This window comes from Budorcas taxicolor, chromosome 19 (assembly GCF_023091745.1).
Source record: "Budorcas taxicolor isolate Tak-1 chromosome 19, Takin1.1, whole genome shotgun sequence".
NCBI lineage: Eukaryota > Metazoa > Chordata > Mammalia > Artiodactyla > Bovidae > Budorcas > Budorcas taxicolor.
The window spans coordinates 10,993,953-11,013,938 of NC_068928.1; the positions used below are offsets into that span (position 1 = coordinate 10,993,953).

At 37.2% G+C, this 19,986-nt stretch overlaps 1 protein-coding gene across 1 annotated transcript in view; it reads left to right on the top strand.

Moving 5' to 3' along the window:
- MED13 (mediator complex subunit 13) overlaps positions 1–19,986 on the top strand; it is a 94,863-nt gene that overhangs the window by 57,743 nt on the left and 17,134 nt on the right. Inside the window, exons 12-18 of the mRNA XM_052657509.1 lie at positions 361–482; positions 2,443–2,533; positions 2,668–2,882; positions 3,104–3,300; positions 4,028–4,944; positions 15,399–15,560; positions 19,559–19,782. Coding sequence (XP_052513469.1) covers positions 361–482; positions 2,443–2,533; positions 2,668–2,882; positions 3,104–3,300; positions 4,028–4,944; positions 15,399–15,560; positions 19,559–19,782 — 1,928 coding nt within the window. The remainder of the gene's footprint in view (positions 1–360; positions 483–2,442; positions 2,534–2,667; positions 2,883–3,103; positions 3,301–4,027; positions 4,945–15,398; positions 15,561–19,558; positions 19,783–19,986) is intronic.

The window sequence follows — 19,986 nt, forward strand, 5'->3', positions numbered from 1 at the left end:
AGAACTTAATTATTCTGTGCTTCCTTTATGTTTCAGAAAGAGAAACTAAAAATGTCTGTTTAATTCTGTTGTCCTTACAGTTTTATTTGATGTGTTATTAGTGTAGGTTGCTTAGCTATGTTATCAGTTATATAACCTGAGCTTCCTGTGTATGGTGAGCTTCCTGGGGAAGGTATCACCATATATTTACAATTTTTATTTCTATGAAAAAAAATCTATGGATTTTAAGCAAATCAGAATTTCTTATTGCATAATACCCTTATAAATGTAAATGTACATGTCTAGGTTAAATAAATAGAATAATACTTATTTGGTCAGTAGTAGAATTTTTTATTTTGTTTTTCTAATTGCCGTATGTAGATGCTCCCCGCCCTGCTGGTCATGCCCGACCTCCATCAACCAGTTTGATTTATGACTCAGACCTGGCTGTCTCTTATACTGACCTTGATAATCTTTTTAATTCTGATGAAGATGAACTGACAGTAAGTATCCTTATTAATGATTACAATTAAAATTTATTTTCCTCAGTTTTATAGAAGTTTTTCTTTAGAAGTGATATGTGACTTGAATACTATGTTTTAGCCCTGAATGATAGGAAATGTTTTGAAATAAAATTTCTCTAATTGGTATTCTTTTTTTAACCTCGTGTTTGAGGTGGTGGTGGTTTTTTTTTTTTTTGGCTCCACTGTGCTACTTGCGGGATCTTTGTTCCTCAACCAGGGATTGAACCCAGGCCCTTGGCAGTGAAAGTGCAGAGTCCTAACCACTAGACCACCAGAGAGTTCCCTAAGCATTCCATTTATAATGTCACCTATAAACTTCAAGGGTTTTTTTTTTTTCTGTTATTTTTTATGTTTGAAGGACATGTATAATTAAGCTTAATTTGATCTCGGCCATATGTTCCTTTTCTGCAGTCCTTAGAAAGCAGAATTAGTTACCTAATCTTTGATCCTGTAATTTTAGAAATGACCCAAGAATTGACTCAATCAGAGAATAAATAATTAACATTGAAGTTACATGCATTGTCAATTTATTCAGGAATTTGTTTGGTACCACAGTTATTATTATAAGACATCTATATACTATAGTAGTGAAAGAGGAAGAAAAAGTAATATTTAATCTTTAACACCCATTTGCAGAGAAAGGTGAAGATAAAAGAAATTAAAGCTTAAAATGATAGAGTCCCTAGAATGTGAAATGGCAACCCATGCCAGTATTCTTGCCTCGAGAATTCCATGGACAAAGGAGCCTGGCAGGCTATAGTCCATGGGGTCACCAAGAGTCAGACATGACTGAGCGACTATCACTCAGAATTGAAATCTCTGGGAAATTAATGAATTGAGCATTACATTATAAAAGGGAATTCCTTTTTCATCTGTATAAAAGTAGCTTGGAAACTTCTACTGTACATTTGGTCTCTTCAAATAAGTGATACAATGCAGATATCACTATATATAAACTTCTACTCCACATCCCATAATATAGTGTATTTTAGGTAAATATATATAGGGAAGCCCTGGTGGCTCAGCAGTAAAGAATCTGCCTGCCAATTCAGGAGACACGTGGGTTTGATCCCTGGGTCGGGAAGGTCCCCTAGAGAAGGAAATGACAGCCCCCTCCAGTATTCTTGCCTGGGAAACCCTGTGAATAGAGAGCCTGGCAGGCTACAGTGCATGGAGTCACAAAGAGTCAGACAAGACTTGGAGACTAACGGCAGTCCCTGAGCACTCCGATACTTCTGTGCTTTCTCCCTGCTGCTGCTGCTCATTTGTCAGTGTTGCTAGGCTGACAGCTTAGTTCCTGGTATCCTGTTAGGCACTTGGTTTTAGGAACCAAATTGTCAGTTCTAACAACACTGATGACAGATTGGAGATTTTAAGACTTGTTTTGTTCAATGTATTAAAACTTGCCTTTAGTTAGGGATCCTATTGCTTTGTCGTACAAGATCTTTCTGAAGTTTTGCTTAGTTTAACCTTTTGTAGCATATTTGTAGGGGCAAGATTATTAGGAAAGATAAAAATGTAAAAGGAATTTGGAGAGGTTATTGATTATATAGGAATCTTTAATGTCTTTTATTTAAAGAGACAAATGCTTTATAAGTATCTTTTACTAAGAGGCAGTTCCCAAATTCTGTAAGTTTTCTTATTATTTTTTTGTTATTTTAATAGGTTTTAATGTATTTTGAAAGTAATGGTTGTTTTCATGAAGGAACTTTTTCCTCTCTCTGTTAATTTGGAGTATTATTATAATCATTAGAGAAACTAATCTGGTTTATTGATACCTAAAATTTTTTTATGTCCTTAAAATGCATCTAGTAGATATTTGGCTATGACACAAATGGGCTCTACTTTCAAGTTACATACAAATGATTACTATCTTGATCACACTGGATTTAAATTTCAGAGAAATATGTATGTATGTGTGTGTGTGTTTTTTTAATAGCCTGGATCTAAAAAATCAGCGAATGGATCAGATGATAAATCCAGCTGCAAGGAATCAAAGACAGGAAATCTGGACCCATTATCTTGCATAAGTAAGCTTACCAAATATATATTCCAGATAAATCTGCAAACTTTTAATCTCAATAATGTTTCCCATCCCTTTGTTTTATATACAAAATAACTTCTTTTTAGTCTTATGTTAAAATGTGTATTTTATTAAATATAGGCACTGCAGATCTTCATAAAATGTATCCTACACCACCATCATTGGAACAACATATTATGGGATTTTCCCCAATGAATATGAATAATAAAGAATATGGTAGTATGGATACAACACCTGGAGGAACTGTTCTAGAAGGAAATAGTTCTAGTATTGGAGCACAGTTCAAAATTGAGGTTGATGAAGGATTCTGTAGCCCAAAACCTTCTGAAATTAAAGTAAGTATTTTATTTTTCTAGAAAAATGATTCACTTCTACATTTTATATAGAATTGGTTTATTGCTATATTCGAAAATGCTTTCATAATGAAAGAGTAGAATTATATTTACATTTTATTATTCTGTTTAAAAAAGGAAAAAAAGGTTAGAGTTACTTTGTTTTGTTTTGTTTTTTCCCCTTGAAAGACAAGATGCTGAAAATCATGTTGTTTATATTATAGGATTTTTCTTATGTGTATAAGCCTGAAAATTGTCAGGTTCTAGTGGGATGTTCCATGTTTGCACCTCTAAAAACTCTACCAAGCCAGTGTCTGCCTCCTATCAAATTGCCAGAAGAGTGTATTTACCGTCAGAGCTGGACTGTTGGAAAGTTAGAATTGCTTTCTTCAGGGCCTACAATGCCATTCATCAAAGAAGGGTATGATTTAAATTTATGTTATTGGTATAGTATATGAACACTTTGGTAGCTTCAATTTTTTTTTAATAATTAACACCTAATATATTGGTATCTGGAAAAAGATACTGGTTTTTGAAAATTTTTAAAAATTATTTTCTGATTAATAGCTTATAATGGTGTTTGGTACTGTTAAAGTATTGAAACACAAAAGATGAGAAAACTTAGTATTTGGAAGCATCTTTTGTTTTGGTCTAAAATTCTAATCACACTTATTTGTATATTTGCCATATTTCACACACTTTTTATATTTAAGTATCTCTGAAATTGGGTTGTCTTATAATTGGTAACATCTTAAAATTGCCACTGTCCTTTTCTACCCATAAACATCTCTAAAATCAGGGTTTTTTTTTTAAACAATTAGTGGCATCTTAGAGTCAATGAAGTATGAGTATTTCTAGTACAAGAACTGTAGAGATAGTAATCATGGATATATAGATGTGGAACAGTATATGCAAATTTTATTTATAATAGAGCTAATTAGTTGGATTTCACCACACAACAATCACCTGGGGTGGATATATTAACCAAACATATATTTTAATTGTACTTAACAATTTTTGGACCAATTGTGTTTTCATAATTTTCAGTATCACTGAAAAATACTTGGGACATTTTTAGTTGTATTTCACATTACTAATATGTTCCTTTATGTATGTTTTTTTATTTTCTTTTCCCCTGATGATGCTAGTGATGGAAGTACTATGGATCAAGAATATGGCCCTGCTTATACACCTCAAACTCATACTTCCTTTGGGATGCCTCCTAGCAGTGCACCTCCTAGTAACAGTGGAACAGGAATTCTTCCTTCTCCATCTACCCCTAGGTTTCCAACTCCAAGGACCCCAAGGACTCCAAGGACTCCTCGTGGAGCTGGTGGACCGGCTAGTGCTCAAGGTTCAGTCAAATATGAAAATTCAGACTTATATTCACCAGCCTCCACCCCATCCACCTGCAGACCCCTTAATTCTGTTGAACCTGCAACTGTTCCTTCCATCCCTGAAGCACACAGTCTTTATGTAAACCTCATTCTTTCAGAATCAGTTATGAATTTGTTTAAAGACTGTAACTTTGATAGTTGCTGTATCTGTGTTTGCAACATGAATATCAAGGGTGCCGATGTTGGAGTTTACATTCCAGATCCAACACAGGAAGCACAGTATCGGTGTACTTGTGGCTTCAGTGCTGTCATGAACAGGAAGTTTGGAAACAATTCAGGATTATTTCTAGAAGATGAACTAGACATCATAGGACGCAACACAGAATGTGGCAAAGAAGCAGAAAAACGTTTTGAAGCTCTCAGGGCTACTTCTGCTGAACATGTTAATGGAGGACTAAAGGAATCCGAAAAATTGCCTGATGAATTGATACTATTGCTACAAGATCAGTGCACTAATTTATTTTCGCCTTTTGGAGCTGCAGACCAAGATCCCTTTCCCAAAATTGGTGTAACTAACAATTGGGTACGTGTTGAAGAGCGGGACTGTTGCAATGACTGCTACCTTGCATTAGAACATGGGCGTCAGTTCATGGATAACATGTCAGGAGGCAAAGTTGATGAAGCACTTGTGAAAAGTTCATGCTTACACCCCTGGTCCAAAAGAAATGGTAAGTATGCTAATGAAGTAATTTTTCCTCTCTATTTGTTTCAGTTGTATGACTTTTCCTTCTAAAAAAAAGGTAATAAAGACAGTTTCCCATTTAGCTAATAGAGACACTTAAATTTGCACTTAAAACTCCTTCAAGAATGACACTTTTAAAGAAAGAACTTCCGAGTAGTTTAGTTTAATTTCAGCAACAAAAGTATGGTTATTACAAGTCTGTAATTACGTACTTGTGTAGGAGTATAAAAGGTACTTTGCACATGTTAATTAACAGAAAACTGTTGGTTGTCTGCTTTGTTCAGAATTCTTTCACTCATTAAATATTTATTGAGCAACTAGTATGTGCCAGGGACTGTTCTTTTATAAACTACAGTATTAAAGCAAACATATTTCCTGCCCTTTCTGAGCCTATAAGACTCAAAATAACAAATTTAAGTGAAAGTATTATATGGTATCAGATAGTGACAACTTCTTTGAAGGAAAAGCAGGGAAAGAAGTGGAAAAAGACGGGACAGAAATGTGTTACTTTAGAGGTATGTTTAGAGAAGATACTACTGAGGGACAGCATTTGAGCAAAGACCTACATAGAATGGGGGAATGTAAGCTGTGTGGCTAAACGAGAGAAGTGTTTTCAGACAGTGCAAAGACCGTAGTAGTGTGCTTAATGTTTGAGAAACAGGAAAGAGGCACTGTTGTTGGAATGAGCTGGGTGATGGGAGGACTGGTAGCACCAATGTCATGTGGAGTCTTATGGCCCATGTTTAACTGTGGCCTTTATGGTTTATTCCAAGATGACTAGGACAGTTTTGAGCAAAAAAGTAAGACGATCCTTACTTACCCAAATGAATATTTGGAAGTACAAGTTTTAAATTGAGAGGAGTGGTTGGGGCTAGAGATTAAAAAATTTTGTGTGTGTGTGTTAGTAGTGTTTTGGGGCTTCCCAGTGATAGCTCAGTGGGTGAAGAATCCACCTACAGTGCAGGAGACATAAGAGATGTGAGTTCAGTCCCTGGATTGGGAAGATCCCTTGGAGGAGGAAATTGCAAGCCACTCTGGTATTTTCCAGGCATGGACAGCGGAGCCTGTTAGGGGGTCGCAGCCCTTCCTCCATGGGGTCTCAAAGGGTCAGACATGACTGAACATGTGACGCCTACATGGCCCCTGTCAGTGTTTTAGACTGTGGAGCTGCATGGAACAGCCTGGAGAGTGACTGCAGGTAGAGAAGTCTAAGGGTAGGACTCACGTTTAGAGAGGGGGAAGAAGAGGAGGGCCCAGGGTAGGCGATTAAGGAGGTAGGAAGAAGACCGAGGAAGTATGGTATACTGGTGGATTTAATGTATCTATAGATAACAGATTTAATACATAGATTTTTAAAGTAGTAATTAAGAACATAGGCCATGGAACTGACCACTTGGGTTTGAAACGTGGCTCCATCACTATAATTTATGCCCTTGGGCAAATTATTTCATCTCTGTCTCAGTTTTTGGAAATAGTGATAGTATTTACCTCTTACAATGTTGAGAGAATCAAATGAGCTAATACAAATAAACAGAGACCATATAAAACAGAGTGCCTGGCACAAAATAAGAATTCAGATATTTGCAGTAGTAACAGTAGCAATAATAACAAAGAGTAGCATTAGTGGTATTCTGTTTTATTATTTGTTTTTAAGAAACAACTCATCTTCTTGTGATGAAAGGTCTCATCACAAGAAAATAGAATTTACAACTGTATTTGTTGGTGGATGTTAGCTCGACTTACTGTGGTGATCATTTTGCAATACATATGCATCATCATTTTGTACACCTGAAACTAATATTATGTCAATTATTCCTCAAAAAAAGAAAAAAGCACTTATTTGCCAAGCAATAGAAAATGCACGATAATGCTCAATATCCTTTAAGCTAGGCTTCAACAGTACGTGAACCGAGAACTTCCAGATGTACAAGCTGGATTTAGAAAAGGCAGAGGAACCAGAGATCAAATTACCAACATCTGCAGGATCATATAAAAAGCAAGAGAATTCCAGAAAAACATCTGTTTTATTGACTACGCTAAAGCCTTTGACTGTGTGGATCACAATAAACTGTGGAAAATTCTTCAAGAGATGGGAATACCAGACCACCTTACCTGCCTCCAGAGAAACCTGTGTTCAAGTCAAGAAGCAACAGTTTAGAGTTGGACATGGAACAACAGACTGGTTCCAAATTGGGAAAGGAGTACATCAAGGCTGTATATTGTAACCCTGCTTATTTAACTTGTATGCAGAGTTCAGTTCAATTGCTCAGTCACGTCCGACTCTTTGCGACCCCGTGAACTGCACCATGCCAGGCCTCCCTGTCCATCACCAACCCCCAGAGTTCACCCAAACCCATATCCATTGAGTTGGTGATGCCATCCGACCATCTCATCCTCTGTCGTCCCCTTCTCCTCCTGCCCTCAATCTTTCCCAGCATCAGGGTCTTTTCCAGTGAGTCAGCTGTTCGCATCACGTGGCCAAAGTATTGGAGTTTCAGCTTCAGCATCAGTCCTTCCAGTGAATGTTCAGGGCTGATTTCCTTTAGGATGGACTGATTGGATCTCCTTGCAGTCCAAGGGACTCTCAAGAGTCTTCTCCAACACCACAGTTCAAAAGCATCAATTCTTCAGGGCTCAGCTTTCTTTATAGTCCAACTCTCACATCCATACATGACCACTGGAAAAACCATAGCCTTGACTAGACGGACCTTTGTTGGCAAAGTAATGTCTCTGCTTTTCAATATGCTGTCTAGGTTGGTCATAACTTTGCTTCCAAGGAGTACGCATCTTTTAATTTCATGGCTGCAGTCACCATCTGCAGTGGTTTTGGAGCCCCCCAAAATAAAGTCAGCCACTGTTTCCCATCTATTTCTCATGAAGTGATGGGACCAGATGTCATGATCTTTGTTTTGTGAATGTTGAGCTTTAAGCCAACTTTTTCACTCTCCTCTTCACCTTCATCAAGAAGCTCTTTACTTCTTCTTCACTTTCTACCACAAAGGTGGTGTCATCTGCATATCTGAGGTATTATTTCTCCCGGCAATCTTGATTCCAGCCTGTGCTTCCTCCAGCCCAGCGTTTCTCATGATGTACTCTGCATAGAAGTTAAATAAGCAGGGTGACAATATACAGCCTTGACGCACTCCTTTTCCTATTTGAATCCAGTCTGTTGTTCCATGTCCAGTTCTAACTGTTGCTTCCTGACCTACATATAGGTTTCTCAAGAGGCAGGACAGGTGGTCTGGTATTCCCATCTTTCAGAATTTTCTACAGTTTGTTGTGATCCACACAGTCAAAGTCTTTGGCATAGTCAATAAAGCAGAAACAAATATATGCAGAGTAGTACATCATGCAAAATCCCAGGCTGGATGAAACACAAGCTGAAATCAAGATTGCTGAGAGAAATATCAACAATCTCAGATAAGCAGATGACACCACCCTTATGGCAGAAAGTGAAGAGGAACTAAAGAGCCTCTTGATGAAGGTGATAGAGGAGAGTTTGCTGGCTTAAAACTCAACATTCAAAAAATGAAGATCATGGCATTCGGTCCCATCACTTCATGGCAAATAGCTGGGGAAACAGTGACAGACTATTTTCTTGGGCTCCAAAATCGCTGTAGAAGATGACTGCAGCCATGGAATTAAAAGACACTTGCTCCTTGGAAGACAAGCTATGACCTACCTAGACAGCATATTAAAAAGCAGAATACCACTTTGCTGACAAAAGTCCATATAGTCAAAGATATGGTTTTTTCCACTAGTCATGTATAGATGTGAAAGTTTGACCGTAAAGAAGGTTGAGTGCTAAAGAACTGATGCTTTTGAATTGTGGTGCTGGAGAAGACTGTTCAGAGTCTCTTGAATAGCAAGGAGATCTAATCAGTCAGTCTTGAAGGAAATTAACCCTAAGTATTGATTGGACTTCTCTGGTGGCTCAGACGGTAAAGCGTCTGTCTACAATGCGGGAGACCTGGGTTCGATCCCTGGGTTGGGAAGATCCCCTGGAGAAGGAAATGGCAATCCACTCCAGGACTATTGCCTGGAAAATCCCATGGACAGAGGAGCCTGGTAGTCTGCAGCCCATGGGATCGCAAAGAGTCAGACACGACTGAGCAACTTCACTTCACTTCACTTCATTGATTGGAAAGACTGATGCTGAAGCTGAAGCTCCAGTACTTTTGCCACCTGATACAAAGAGCTGACTCATTTGAAAAGACCCTGGTGCTGAGAAAGATTGAAGGCAGGAGGTGAAGGGGGTGACAGAGGATGAGATGGTTGGATGACGTCACTGAATCAATGGACATGAGTTTGAGCAAACTCTGGGAGATTGTGAAGGACAGGGAAGCCTGGCATGCTACAGTCCATGGGGCTACAAAGAGTTGGACATGACTGAGCGACTGAACAACAGCAACAAATGGCAAATACTGGGTTATTTACCTAATGAGCACTTTCTTTATAACAATAAAGATTGATATAAACAGATAACTCTGCAGCCATAAAGATGAGTTTTATCCTAAGAACTTACATTGAGAAAATAATTCAGAACAAAAGAAAATATATTTCAGTTTAAAATTTCAATATAAACATGCTATAAAACCTAAATTTTCAATCATGGAGTACTTTTTCATTAAATTATAACAGCTTCATTAAATAGTAGCAAGCTCTGATTTAATACATTAGTACCTTTGCCCCAATTGTTTCCTCTGCTTGGGACACTTCTTCCAGGTGTTCACATGAGTAACTCTCTTTTCTCTTTACTTTTGTCAGAAGTCATCTTAGTGTAAAATTGCAAACCACCCTTCATCTTCCCCATCCTGCTGCTTTTGATTTCTCCCTCTAGTGTTTGCTTATTACCTTCTAAACATGTTGCATAATGTATTAACTATTATCTCTCACTCCATTAAGTTCACTCTGTGTGAGTTCTGTGTACAAGAAATGATTTTTGTCTGTTTTGTTTGTTATGTCCAAATACCTAAAATAGTACCTGGCATGTAGTAGATGTCCAGAAGTCCAAGGTGTTGAAATATTTGTTAGAAGGAATTAAGAGTCTATAATTTAATGGTAATGTTTATTTTTTTTCAAAATAGGAAAAGCTTTGTTCTAATTATAAAAAATACATACTTTCTGAAACGAAAGTTAATCTAAATAATATAGACAAATAGAAGTAAAAATTGCCCCAGCCCCATCATTACACCACTGCATGATCACGCATTTTTAAGCAACTTTGGCATATCATACAATTCATCCCTTTGAAGTGAACAACTGAATGGTTTTTAGTTAGCACAGACTTGTGTAGCCATCGCCAAAATCAATTTTAGGACATTTTCATCATCCCCAAAATCTATAGTTATGAGCACTCACTCCTGTTTTCCTCCAACCACCCGCTCCTTGCACTGGCCGATGACCAGTCTATTTTCTGTCTTTGTAGATTTGCCTCTTAAATACTCCATATAAATAATATTATACACTCTATAGTCTTTTGTGATTGACTTCTTTTTCTTAGCATAATTTTTCAGAGTTCATCCAGGTTGTAGCATGTGTTAGTACTTAATTCATTTTTATTGCCAAATAATATTCTATTTATGCATATACCACATTGTATTTACCTATTCATCTGTTGATGGGCATTTGGATTGTTTACCCTCTTTGGCTGATGTGAATAATGATACACTGAACATTTGTGTACAAGTTTTTGTGTAAACATATACTTTTATTATAAGTCTTGAGTGAACTTGATAACTCTTGTTTTAGTTTCTGAGAAATTGCCAGACTCTTTTCTAAAGCAGCTGCTCCATTTTACATTCCCATCGCAGTGTGTGAGGGTTCCACTTTTTCCACATTCTCATTAACACTTGTCATGTGTTTGTAATTATTGCCATCATCATCATCATACTGGATTGTGAAATATTATCTCATTATTGTTTTGATTTGCATTTCCCTAATGACTAATGATGCTGAATGTCTTTTCATGTGTTTATTGCCTGTTTGTATTTTTTCTTTGGAGAAATGTCTTTTCAGATCCTTTGCCCATTAGATCCTTTTTAAATTAGATTGTTTAGTTTTTTCATTGTTGAGTTGTGAGTGTTCTTTATATCTTCTGGATATGAGTTTCTTAACATCTGCACATATTTTCTCCTTTTCTCTGGTTTGTCTTTTCCCTTTCTTGATACTATCATTTGAAGGAGAAGCGTTTTTAATTTTGATGAAGTTCAGTGTATTATTCTCTTGTGTACTTTTTGGTTTGTACTTTTGGTCCATACTTTTGGTGCCACATCTACAATGACTTTAATCCTAAGTCATGAAAATTTACTTCTGTTTTTTTTCTGAGTTTTATTGTTTCGTCACATATTTACATCTGTGATCCATTCTGAATTAACTTTGGTATATCATGTAAGGAAGAGGTTCAGTTTTTTTCTTTTGCACATGAATATCCAGTTGCCTTAGAACCATTTGTTGAGAAGATTATCTTTTCACATTGAATTGTGTTGGCATCTTTGTCAAAAATCAATTGACTGTAAATATGAAGTTTTATTTCTGGATGCTTATTTCTGTTCTACTCAACAGAATATCTGTTCCTCATGATCACTCTTAAAAATATATATTCTAAAACCATTGCTTTCCAACCAGATTTTAGCTTTGAGACCTGGCAGTTATATTCTTTTTCATGCATTCCTTCCCACAAGATTATAAAATCCCTGAAGACATGAATAAGAATGTATTTCACAGTATTCCCAGCAGCTATCATAATTCCTGAACTATAGTAGGTCTTTGTTATATGTTTTTAATAATGAAAGATTGTGAATGAGAATCTCTCTGAATTAAAATCAAACTGTAAATTCCTGAACTTTACTCATATCAGAATTTCTCAGGGTAAGCTCTGTATATGTGTTTTATAAAAGTTCCCCTTTTGATTATGATAAACAGCCTTAGCCAGTGAAAGCTTTTTCTAGATTTTATGTAAACACATATCAGTACACAGTTCTATTTGTGTAAAATATCTTCCAGTTTTAAAACCTGTTTTTTATTTACTAGTGTATTATCAGTCCACTTCAAATAGCTCTTATCACTTTAAGTAGTATTTTTGCTATGTATATACTAGTTTATTAAGTATAATAGTTATTTAGCAATATATCTGAAATTTAGTTATTTCTGATTCTGTATACTATTTATTGGAGAAGGCAATGGCAACCCACTCCAGTACTCTTGTCTGGAAAATCCCATGGACGGAGGAGCCTGGTAGGCTGCAGTCCATGGGGTCGCTAGGAGTTGGACACGACTGATCGACTTCACTTTCACTTTTCACTTTCATGCATTGGAGAAAGAAATGGCAACCCACTCCAGTGTTCTTGCCTGGAAAATCCCAGAGACGGGGGAGCCTGGTGGACTGCTGTCTCTGGGGTCACACAGAGTCGGACATGACTGAAGCGACTTAGCAGCAGCAGCAGCATACTATTTATAGATATAGGGAATTAGAGCAGGAAATAATAGGTTAGGCAGTAATAATAATAATGAATTAAAGTTAAATGATTTAATGTAACAGAGTGCTCAGACAAGATTTAATGATAGAACTGAACCATTCTCAAGGGACAGATTAATTACATTAGGAAATATCATGGTTTTTTAAAAAGCCATTTGATGTTTAAGAGCATCACCTTTCATATCCATTCTGATAGTTGGTCAGAAATGTAGATCGTAATAATTTGATAATCTGTAAATCTATTAAGTCTAGGTTTATAAAAATTATGTGGGTATTTAAGTCTAGGTTTATAAAGTATGTGCATTATGACAATATCTAGCAGTGTGAACAAGTTTATATGTTACTATGCAAATTGTATACTTTAGAATTGTTACAGTTTACTATTTTTCACAAATTAAACTTTAATCATAGTAACCAATGTTATCTATCTGACCTTTTTACCAAAGTAGAGGTATTTAAAGTGGATAATTAATAATACCATTTAATAATACCAATTAATGGTACCATTTGTGTATGAGGTAGTGTTCTGTCTATTAAGGTACCATGGAAAAGAAATGCAAAAAAGCAAAATGGCTGTCTGGGGAGGCCTTACAGCTGTACAAAGAAGAGAAGCGAAAAGCAAAAGACAAAAGGAAAGATACAAGCATCTGAATGCAGAGTTCCAAAGAATAGGAAGAAGAGATAAGAAAGCCTTCCTCAGCGATCAGTGCAAGGAAATCAAGAAAAATAACAGAATGGGAAAGACTAGAGATCTCTTCAAGAAAATTAGAGATACCAAGGGAACATTTCACATGAAGATGGGCTCCATAAAGGACAGAAATGGTATGGACCTAACAGAAGCAGAAGATATTAAGAAGAGGTGGCAAGAATACACAGACGAACTATACAGAAAAGATCTTCAAGACCAAGATAATCACAATGGTGTGATCACTCACCTAGAGCCAGACATCCTGGAATGTGAAGTCAAGTGGGCCTTAGAAAGCATCACTATGAACAAAGCTAATAGAGGTGATGGAATTCCAGTTGAGCTATTTCAAATCCTGGAAGATGATGCTACGAAAATGCTGCCCTCAATATGCCAGCAAATTTGGAAAACTCAGCAGTGGCCACAGGACTGGAAAAGGTGAGTTTTCATTCCAATCCCAAAGAAAGGCAATGCCAAAGAATGCTCAAACTACCACACAATGCACTCATCTCACACGCTAGTGAAGTAATGCTCAAAATTCTCCAAGCCAGGCTTCAGCAATATGTGAACCGTGAACTTCCTGATGTTCAAGCTGGTTTTAGAAAAGGCAGAGGAACCAGAGATCAAATTGCCAACATCCACTGGATCATGGAAAAAGCCAGAGAGTTCCAGAAAAACATCTATTTCTGCTTTATTGACTATGCCAAAGCCTTTGACTCTGTGGATCACAAGAAACTGTGGAAAATTCTGAAAGAGATGGGAAGACCAGACCACCTGACCTGCCTCTTGAGAAATCTGTATGCAGGTCAGGAAGCAGCAGTTAGAACTGGACATGGAACAACAGACTGGTTCCAAATAGGAAAAGGAGTACGTCAAGGCTCTTCTGTCACCCTGCTTATTTAACTTCTATGCAGAGTACATCATGAGAAAAGCTGGACTGGAAGAAGCAGAAGCTGGAATCAAGATTGCCGGGAGAAATACCAACAACCTCAGATATGCAGATGACACCACCCTTATGGCAGAAAGTGAAGAGGAACTAAGAAGCCTCTTGATGAAAGTGAAAGTGGAGAGTGGAAAAGTTGGCTTAAAGCTCAACATTCAGAAAACGAAGATCATGGCATCTGGTCCCCTCACTTCATGGGAAATAGATGGGGAAACAGTGGAAACAGTGTCAGACTTTATTATTTTGGGCTCCAAAATCACTGCAGATGGTGACTGCAGCCATGAAATTAAAAGACACTTACTCCTTGGAAGAAAAGTTATGACCAACCTAGATAGCATATTCAAAAGCAGAGACATTACTTTGCTGTCTAAGGTCCGTCTAGTCAAGGCTATGGTTTTTTCCAGTGGTCATGTATGGATGTGAGAGTTGGACTGTGAAGAAAGCTGCGCGCTGAAGAATTGATGCTTTTGAACTGTGGTGTTGGAGAAGACTCTTGAGAGTCCCTTGGACTGCAGGGAGATCAGCCCTGGAATTTCTTTGGAAGGAATGATGCTAAAGCTGAAACTCCAGTACTTTGGCCACCTCATGCGAAGAGTTGACTCATTGGCAAAGACTCTGATGCTGGGAGGGATTGGGGGCAGGAGGAGAAGGGGACGACAGAGGATGAGATGGCTGGATGGCATCGCTGACTGGATGGACGTGAGTCTGAGTGAAGTCCGGGAGTTGGTGATGGACACGGAAGCCTGGCGTGCTGCGATTCATGGGGTCACAAAGAGTCGGACACAACTGAGTGACTGAACTGAACTGATGAGCACCAAAGACAATCAAAATAAATACAAAAGGGAAGAAATTGATTTGATTAATTTATAAATTGGTTAATGAGCTAATGAATGACTTTATGAAGATAAGCTACGATGTTTTTTATTACGTTTCTTCTTGGTTTTAAATACCTAGAAAAATCATCTCTATAGGTGATTCTAGTGATAAAGAACGTGACTGTGAATGCAGGAGACATAAGAGATGTGGGTTCAATCCCTGGTTCAGGAAGATCCACTGGAGGAGGACATGGCAACCCACTCCATAATTCTTGCCTGGAGAATCCCATGGACAGGAGCCTGACAGGCTACAGTCTTTAGGGTCGCAAAGAGTCGGACACGACTGAAGTGACTTAGCATGCACGCACAGGTCATTTTAGATAGAACTCAATATAGTTCTGTACAAGCAGATGCTTAATCTTGGTGATGTAGAGCTGAGTTTACTTTCCTAGATGGATTTCTTATCTTAAAATTTTTTGTTTGTTGACAATAGCAATTCTTCTTTTTTTAATGGTTGTAGATGTGAGTGTGCAGTGCTCACAAGATATACTTCGAATGCTCCTATCGCTTCAGCCAGTTCTTCAGGATGCTATTCAGAAAAAAAGAACAGTAAGGCCTTGGGGGGTTCAAGGTCCTCTCACTTGGCAACAATTTCATAAAATGGCTGGCCGAGGCTCTTATGGTAAGTAATTTATAATCATATGTATTGACTTATTTCATATCAGTTCTCAGTGTCTTTACCCAACTCTAATAAGCACATTTATCTTCCTTAAATATTTCTGTGGCATATGCTTGACTTAAGGCCATTGTGGTCAATCTCAGCCTTCCTTATTTTAAACATTTTCAGCATTCAGTTTACTGAATTTTCCAATCTCACTTCAGAAAGAACACCTTGTTTTTACATGTTACATTGACCAGTAAGATTCTATGCCAAGAAAGAATCATACTGCCAAATTTTTTAAAAGGATTGATACACTACTTTTTTTGTAAGTTACCATTTTACATACAAAATTGAATGAAAAATGATATAAAAATAATCCTAGTGATAAGAGGCCCAAAGGTCTTCCTTTTTTAAAAAAACAAAAACATGAAATTTGCCAGTTGTGACAAGAATAACTCCCGCATAGTACACAGTAGATTTGTAATCAACTGTAATGGAAGGAACATTCATAATACTTGAACTATCTGTTGAACATTGTCTCTAGAGGGGAAAAAATTGTCTCTGAAAGGTGAGATGTAATTGGAACTTTAAAATATATTTGGAATCACTGTCCTTAGCATTGAAATCCTTGACTTTTTTGCATGGTTTTAGAATGCATCATGTACAGAAGTAGTAGATTTGCTCATATTTTCCTTTTCCTCTTATTAATTGGTAAATAAATTTCATTAAAAAAAAAAGATATTCGGGGCTTCCCTGGTGACTCAGTGGTTAAGAATCTGCCTGCCAATGCAGATAGGTTCTATCCCTGGTCCCTGAAGATCCCACAAGCTGCAGAGCAGCTAAGCCCATAAGCTAGCACTCTAGAGCCTGTGACCTGCAACTCTTGAAGTCCAGGTGTCTAGAGTACATGCTCTGCAACAAGAGAAACCATTGAAATGAGAATCCTATGCACTACAACTAGAGAGCAACCCCTGCTCGCTGCAGCTAGAGAAAGCCTGTGTGCAACAACAAAGATGCAGTTCAGTCATAAAAAAAAAAAAACCTTGATACTCAGTGAAAACTGCAGTTTAATTATAGTATTTTTAGTTTTTTTTTCTATTTTTTAAATAGATTTACAATGATTTTAAAAGATTTAAAATGATTTACAATGTTTCAGGTGTGCAACAAAATGATTCAGTTATACATATATTTATTCTTTTTTAGATTCTTTTCTCATATAGGTCATCACAGAATCTTGAGTTAGGGTTGTACAGTAGGTCTTTGTTGATTATGTATAGTAGTGTGTATATCACAGGCTCCCGATTTATCCCTCCCCCCTACATTTCCCCTTTAGTAACAAACGGTAAGTTTGTTTTCAATATATGTAAGTATGTTTTTGTGTTTGCTAATAAGTTGATTTGTATCTTTTTTTTGCAAGTAGATTCCACAGCTGAATAATCTATGATATTTGTCTTTGTCTGACTTATTTAGTATAATAATTTCTAGGTCCATGCATGTTGCTGCAAATGGCATTTTCATTCTTTTTTATTGCTGAGTAATATTCCATTATAGGGTTCCCAGGTGGTGCTGCAGGTAAAGAACCTGCTTGCCAATGCAGGAGACATAAGAGATCTGGGTTTGATCCCTAGATCGGGAAGGTCCCTTGGAGAAGGGCATGGTAACCTACTCCAGTATTCTTACCTGGAGAATCCTGTGGACAGAGGAGCCTGGAGGGCTATGGTCCATAGCGTCGCACAGAGTCAGACACGACTGAAGTGACTTAGCACACAGCACAGGCACACATTCCATTGTATATATGTACTGAGCTTCCCAGGTAGGGCAGTGGTAGGGAATCTGCCTGCCACACAGGAGACCCAGGTTTGATCACTGGTCAGTCAGGAAGATCCTCTGGAGAAGAAAATGACAATCCACTCCAATATTCTTTTTTTTTTCCTTCTTCTTCTTAATGCCAGTATTTTTGCCCGAGAATCTCGTGGACAGAAGAGCCTGGTGGGCTACAGTCCTTAGGGATGCAAAGAGTCAGACACTACTTAGCAGCTAAACAACAATATTTGTACCATGTCTTCTTTATCCATTTCTTTTTCAGTGGACCTTTAGATTACTTCCATGCCTCGGCTGTTGTAGATAGTGCTGCAATGAACACTGGGGTGCATGTATCCTTTGGGATTATGATTTTCTCCAGATACATGCCCAGGAGTGGGATTGCTGGATCATGTGGTATTTCTAAGTTTTTTAAGGAACTTCCATATTGTTCTCCATAATGGTTATACCAATTTGCATTCCCACATACAGTGTAGCAGGGTTCCCTTTTTTCCACATCCTCTCCAGCATTTGTTGTTATCTTATTTTTACATTCTTTTTAACAGTCAAATGGCTGCATATATTCCATTATTCTTTACACATGGTGTAATTTTTACCAGTCTACTGTTTATGGATGTGTATTGTTTGCATCATTATCATTACGGCTGTTTTTCTATAATGTACACAATCCCTGGCTTAAAGCACGTTTGTAATTTTTTTTAAAAAAGGATTGCCAAATTGCCCCCTACCATAGCAGTTTAAACTCCCATCAATAAAATGCCTGTTTCCCCAAACCTTTGCCAGTGAGGTGCTGAGTAGATGGGAGAAAATGGTGTGTTTCTTTATAGTTTGAATGGTAGAATAATACAGACTGTAAGGGTAGATTTCCTGAATCCTAATCCCATTTGTGCCACTTCTTGTGTGACACTGGACAAGTTATTAACTCTTCTGTTCCTGCTTTCTCACCTCTAAAATCAAGTTAGTATTAGTGTCTGCCTCATGGTTTTCATGGGGTTAAATGACTTAATGTGTGTAAAGATCTTTGAACGTTTCCTGGCATGTAACACTTGCTATTAATTATTTTAAATTCTTTGCTCTTAATGAGATCGAGCATCTTTTTATGTATAAGAGGTATTTCTGGGTTTTGTGAACTTTGTCCATATCCTTTGCCCATTTTTCTGTTATGATGTTGATCATTTTCTTATGGATTTATAGGTTCCCTTTCTATGGTAAGGGAATTAACCTTTTGTTGTATGTGTTGCAAATCTTTTCTTCTGATTTGTTTTTAATTGTTTGCCTTTGTTAGTAGTATTTTTTCATGCCACAATTTAAAATTTATATTGTCAGGTTAATCATTTTTATTTTTTTTTTTAGTTTTAAATTTTATTTTTATGATTAATTTTTGCCCTTGCTGTTTCTTCATTGCTGCTTGTGGACTTTATCTAGTTGCAGTGAGTGGGGCTACTCCCTAGTTGTGGTGTGCCGGCTTCTCATTGCTGTGGTTTCTCTTGTTACAGAGCATGGGCTCTAGGTACGTGGGCTTCAGTAGTTGTAACACATGGGCTTGTTGCCCCATGGCATGTGGAATCTTCTCAGACCAGGCATTAAACCCATGTTACCTGCACTGGGAGGTGGATTCTTAACTGCTGGACCACCAGAGAAGTCCAGGTCAACCAATTTGTATATGTACAGATTTTACATTATGCCTGCGGAGATTTTTTCTAGTCTAAATTTATTCAAAGTAAAATGATGATGATACAGGTGAAAGGGATTAACAGGTACAAACTTCCAACTATAAAATAAATAAATCATGGGGATGTAATGTACACATGGGCAATGCAGTTCGTAAAATTGTAACAACTTTGTGTGGTGAATAATAGTAACAGATCTTATTTTGGTGATTATTTTATAATGTATGAAAATGTCAAATCACTGTGTTGTACACCTGAAACTAATATTTTTAAAAACTCTCCCTCCCATATTTTCTTTTGTACTGATAAGTTTTTCACCCAAATTAATTTTTTTCATTTAAGTGAAGGTATAAGTCACATGTTTCATACAGATTTTTAGTAAATTCCTAACTGTAAAAGTCTCAGTCACTGACTTTTAGGCATTTTTGTCTTTAAATATTTTTACTACTAATAATAACTTCACTAACTCTTGACATTTAAATGTTCCTCTTTTAGATCTTTTCTTAAAATATGTCTTTTCTTGTTTAGGAACTGATGAATCCCCAGAACCACTGCCAATTCCCACGTTTTTGTTGGGTTATGATTTTGATTTTCTGGTGCTTTCTCCATTTGCTCTCCCTTACTGGGAGAGACTTATGCTGGAACCCTATGGATCTCAAAGAGATATAGCCTATGTTGTACTTTGTCCAGAAAATGAAGCCTTGTTAAATGGAGCTAAAAGCTTTTTTAGAGATCTTACTGCAATATATGAGGTAGGTACTTTAAAAGGTCGTTTTAAAACACCTTATGATTTGTATGTTTGTATATAAAATATACTGAACATTTCAGTTGATTGGTAAAGAAGAATAATGATGTCAGGCTAGATGTTTAGTTCTTGTACCAGCCAGTTACATTCTTTACAGCTTTGACCCAGATCCCTTGTTAGATGTGTATGCCATGACTCACGGTGGAAGTTG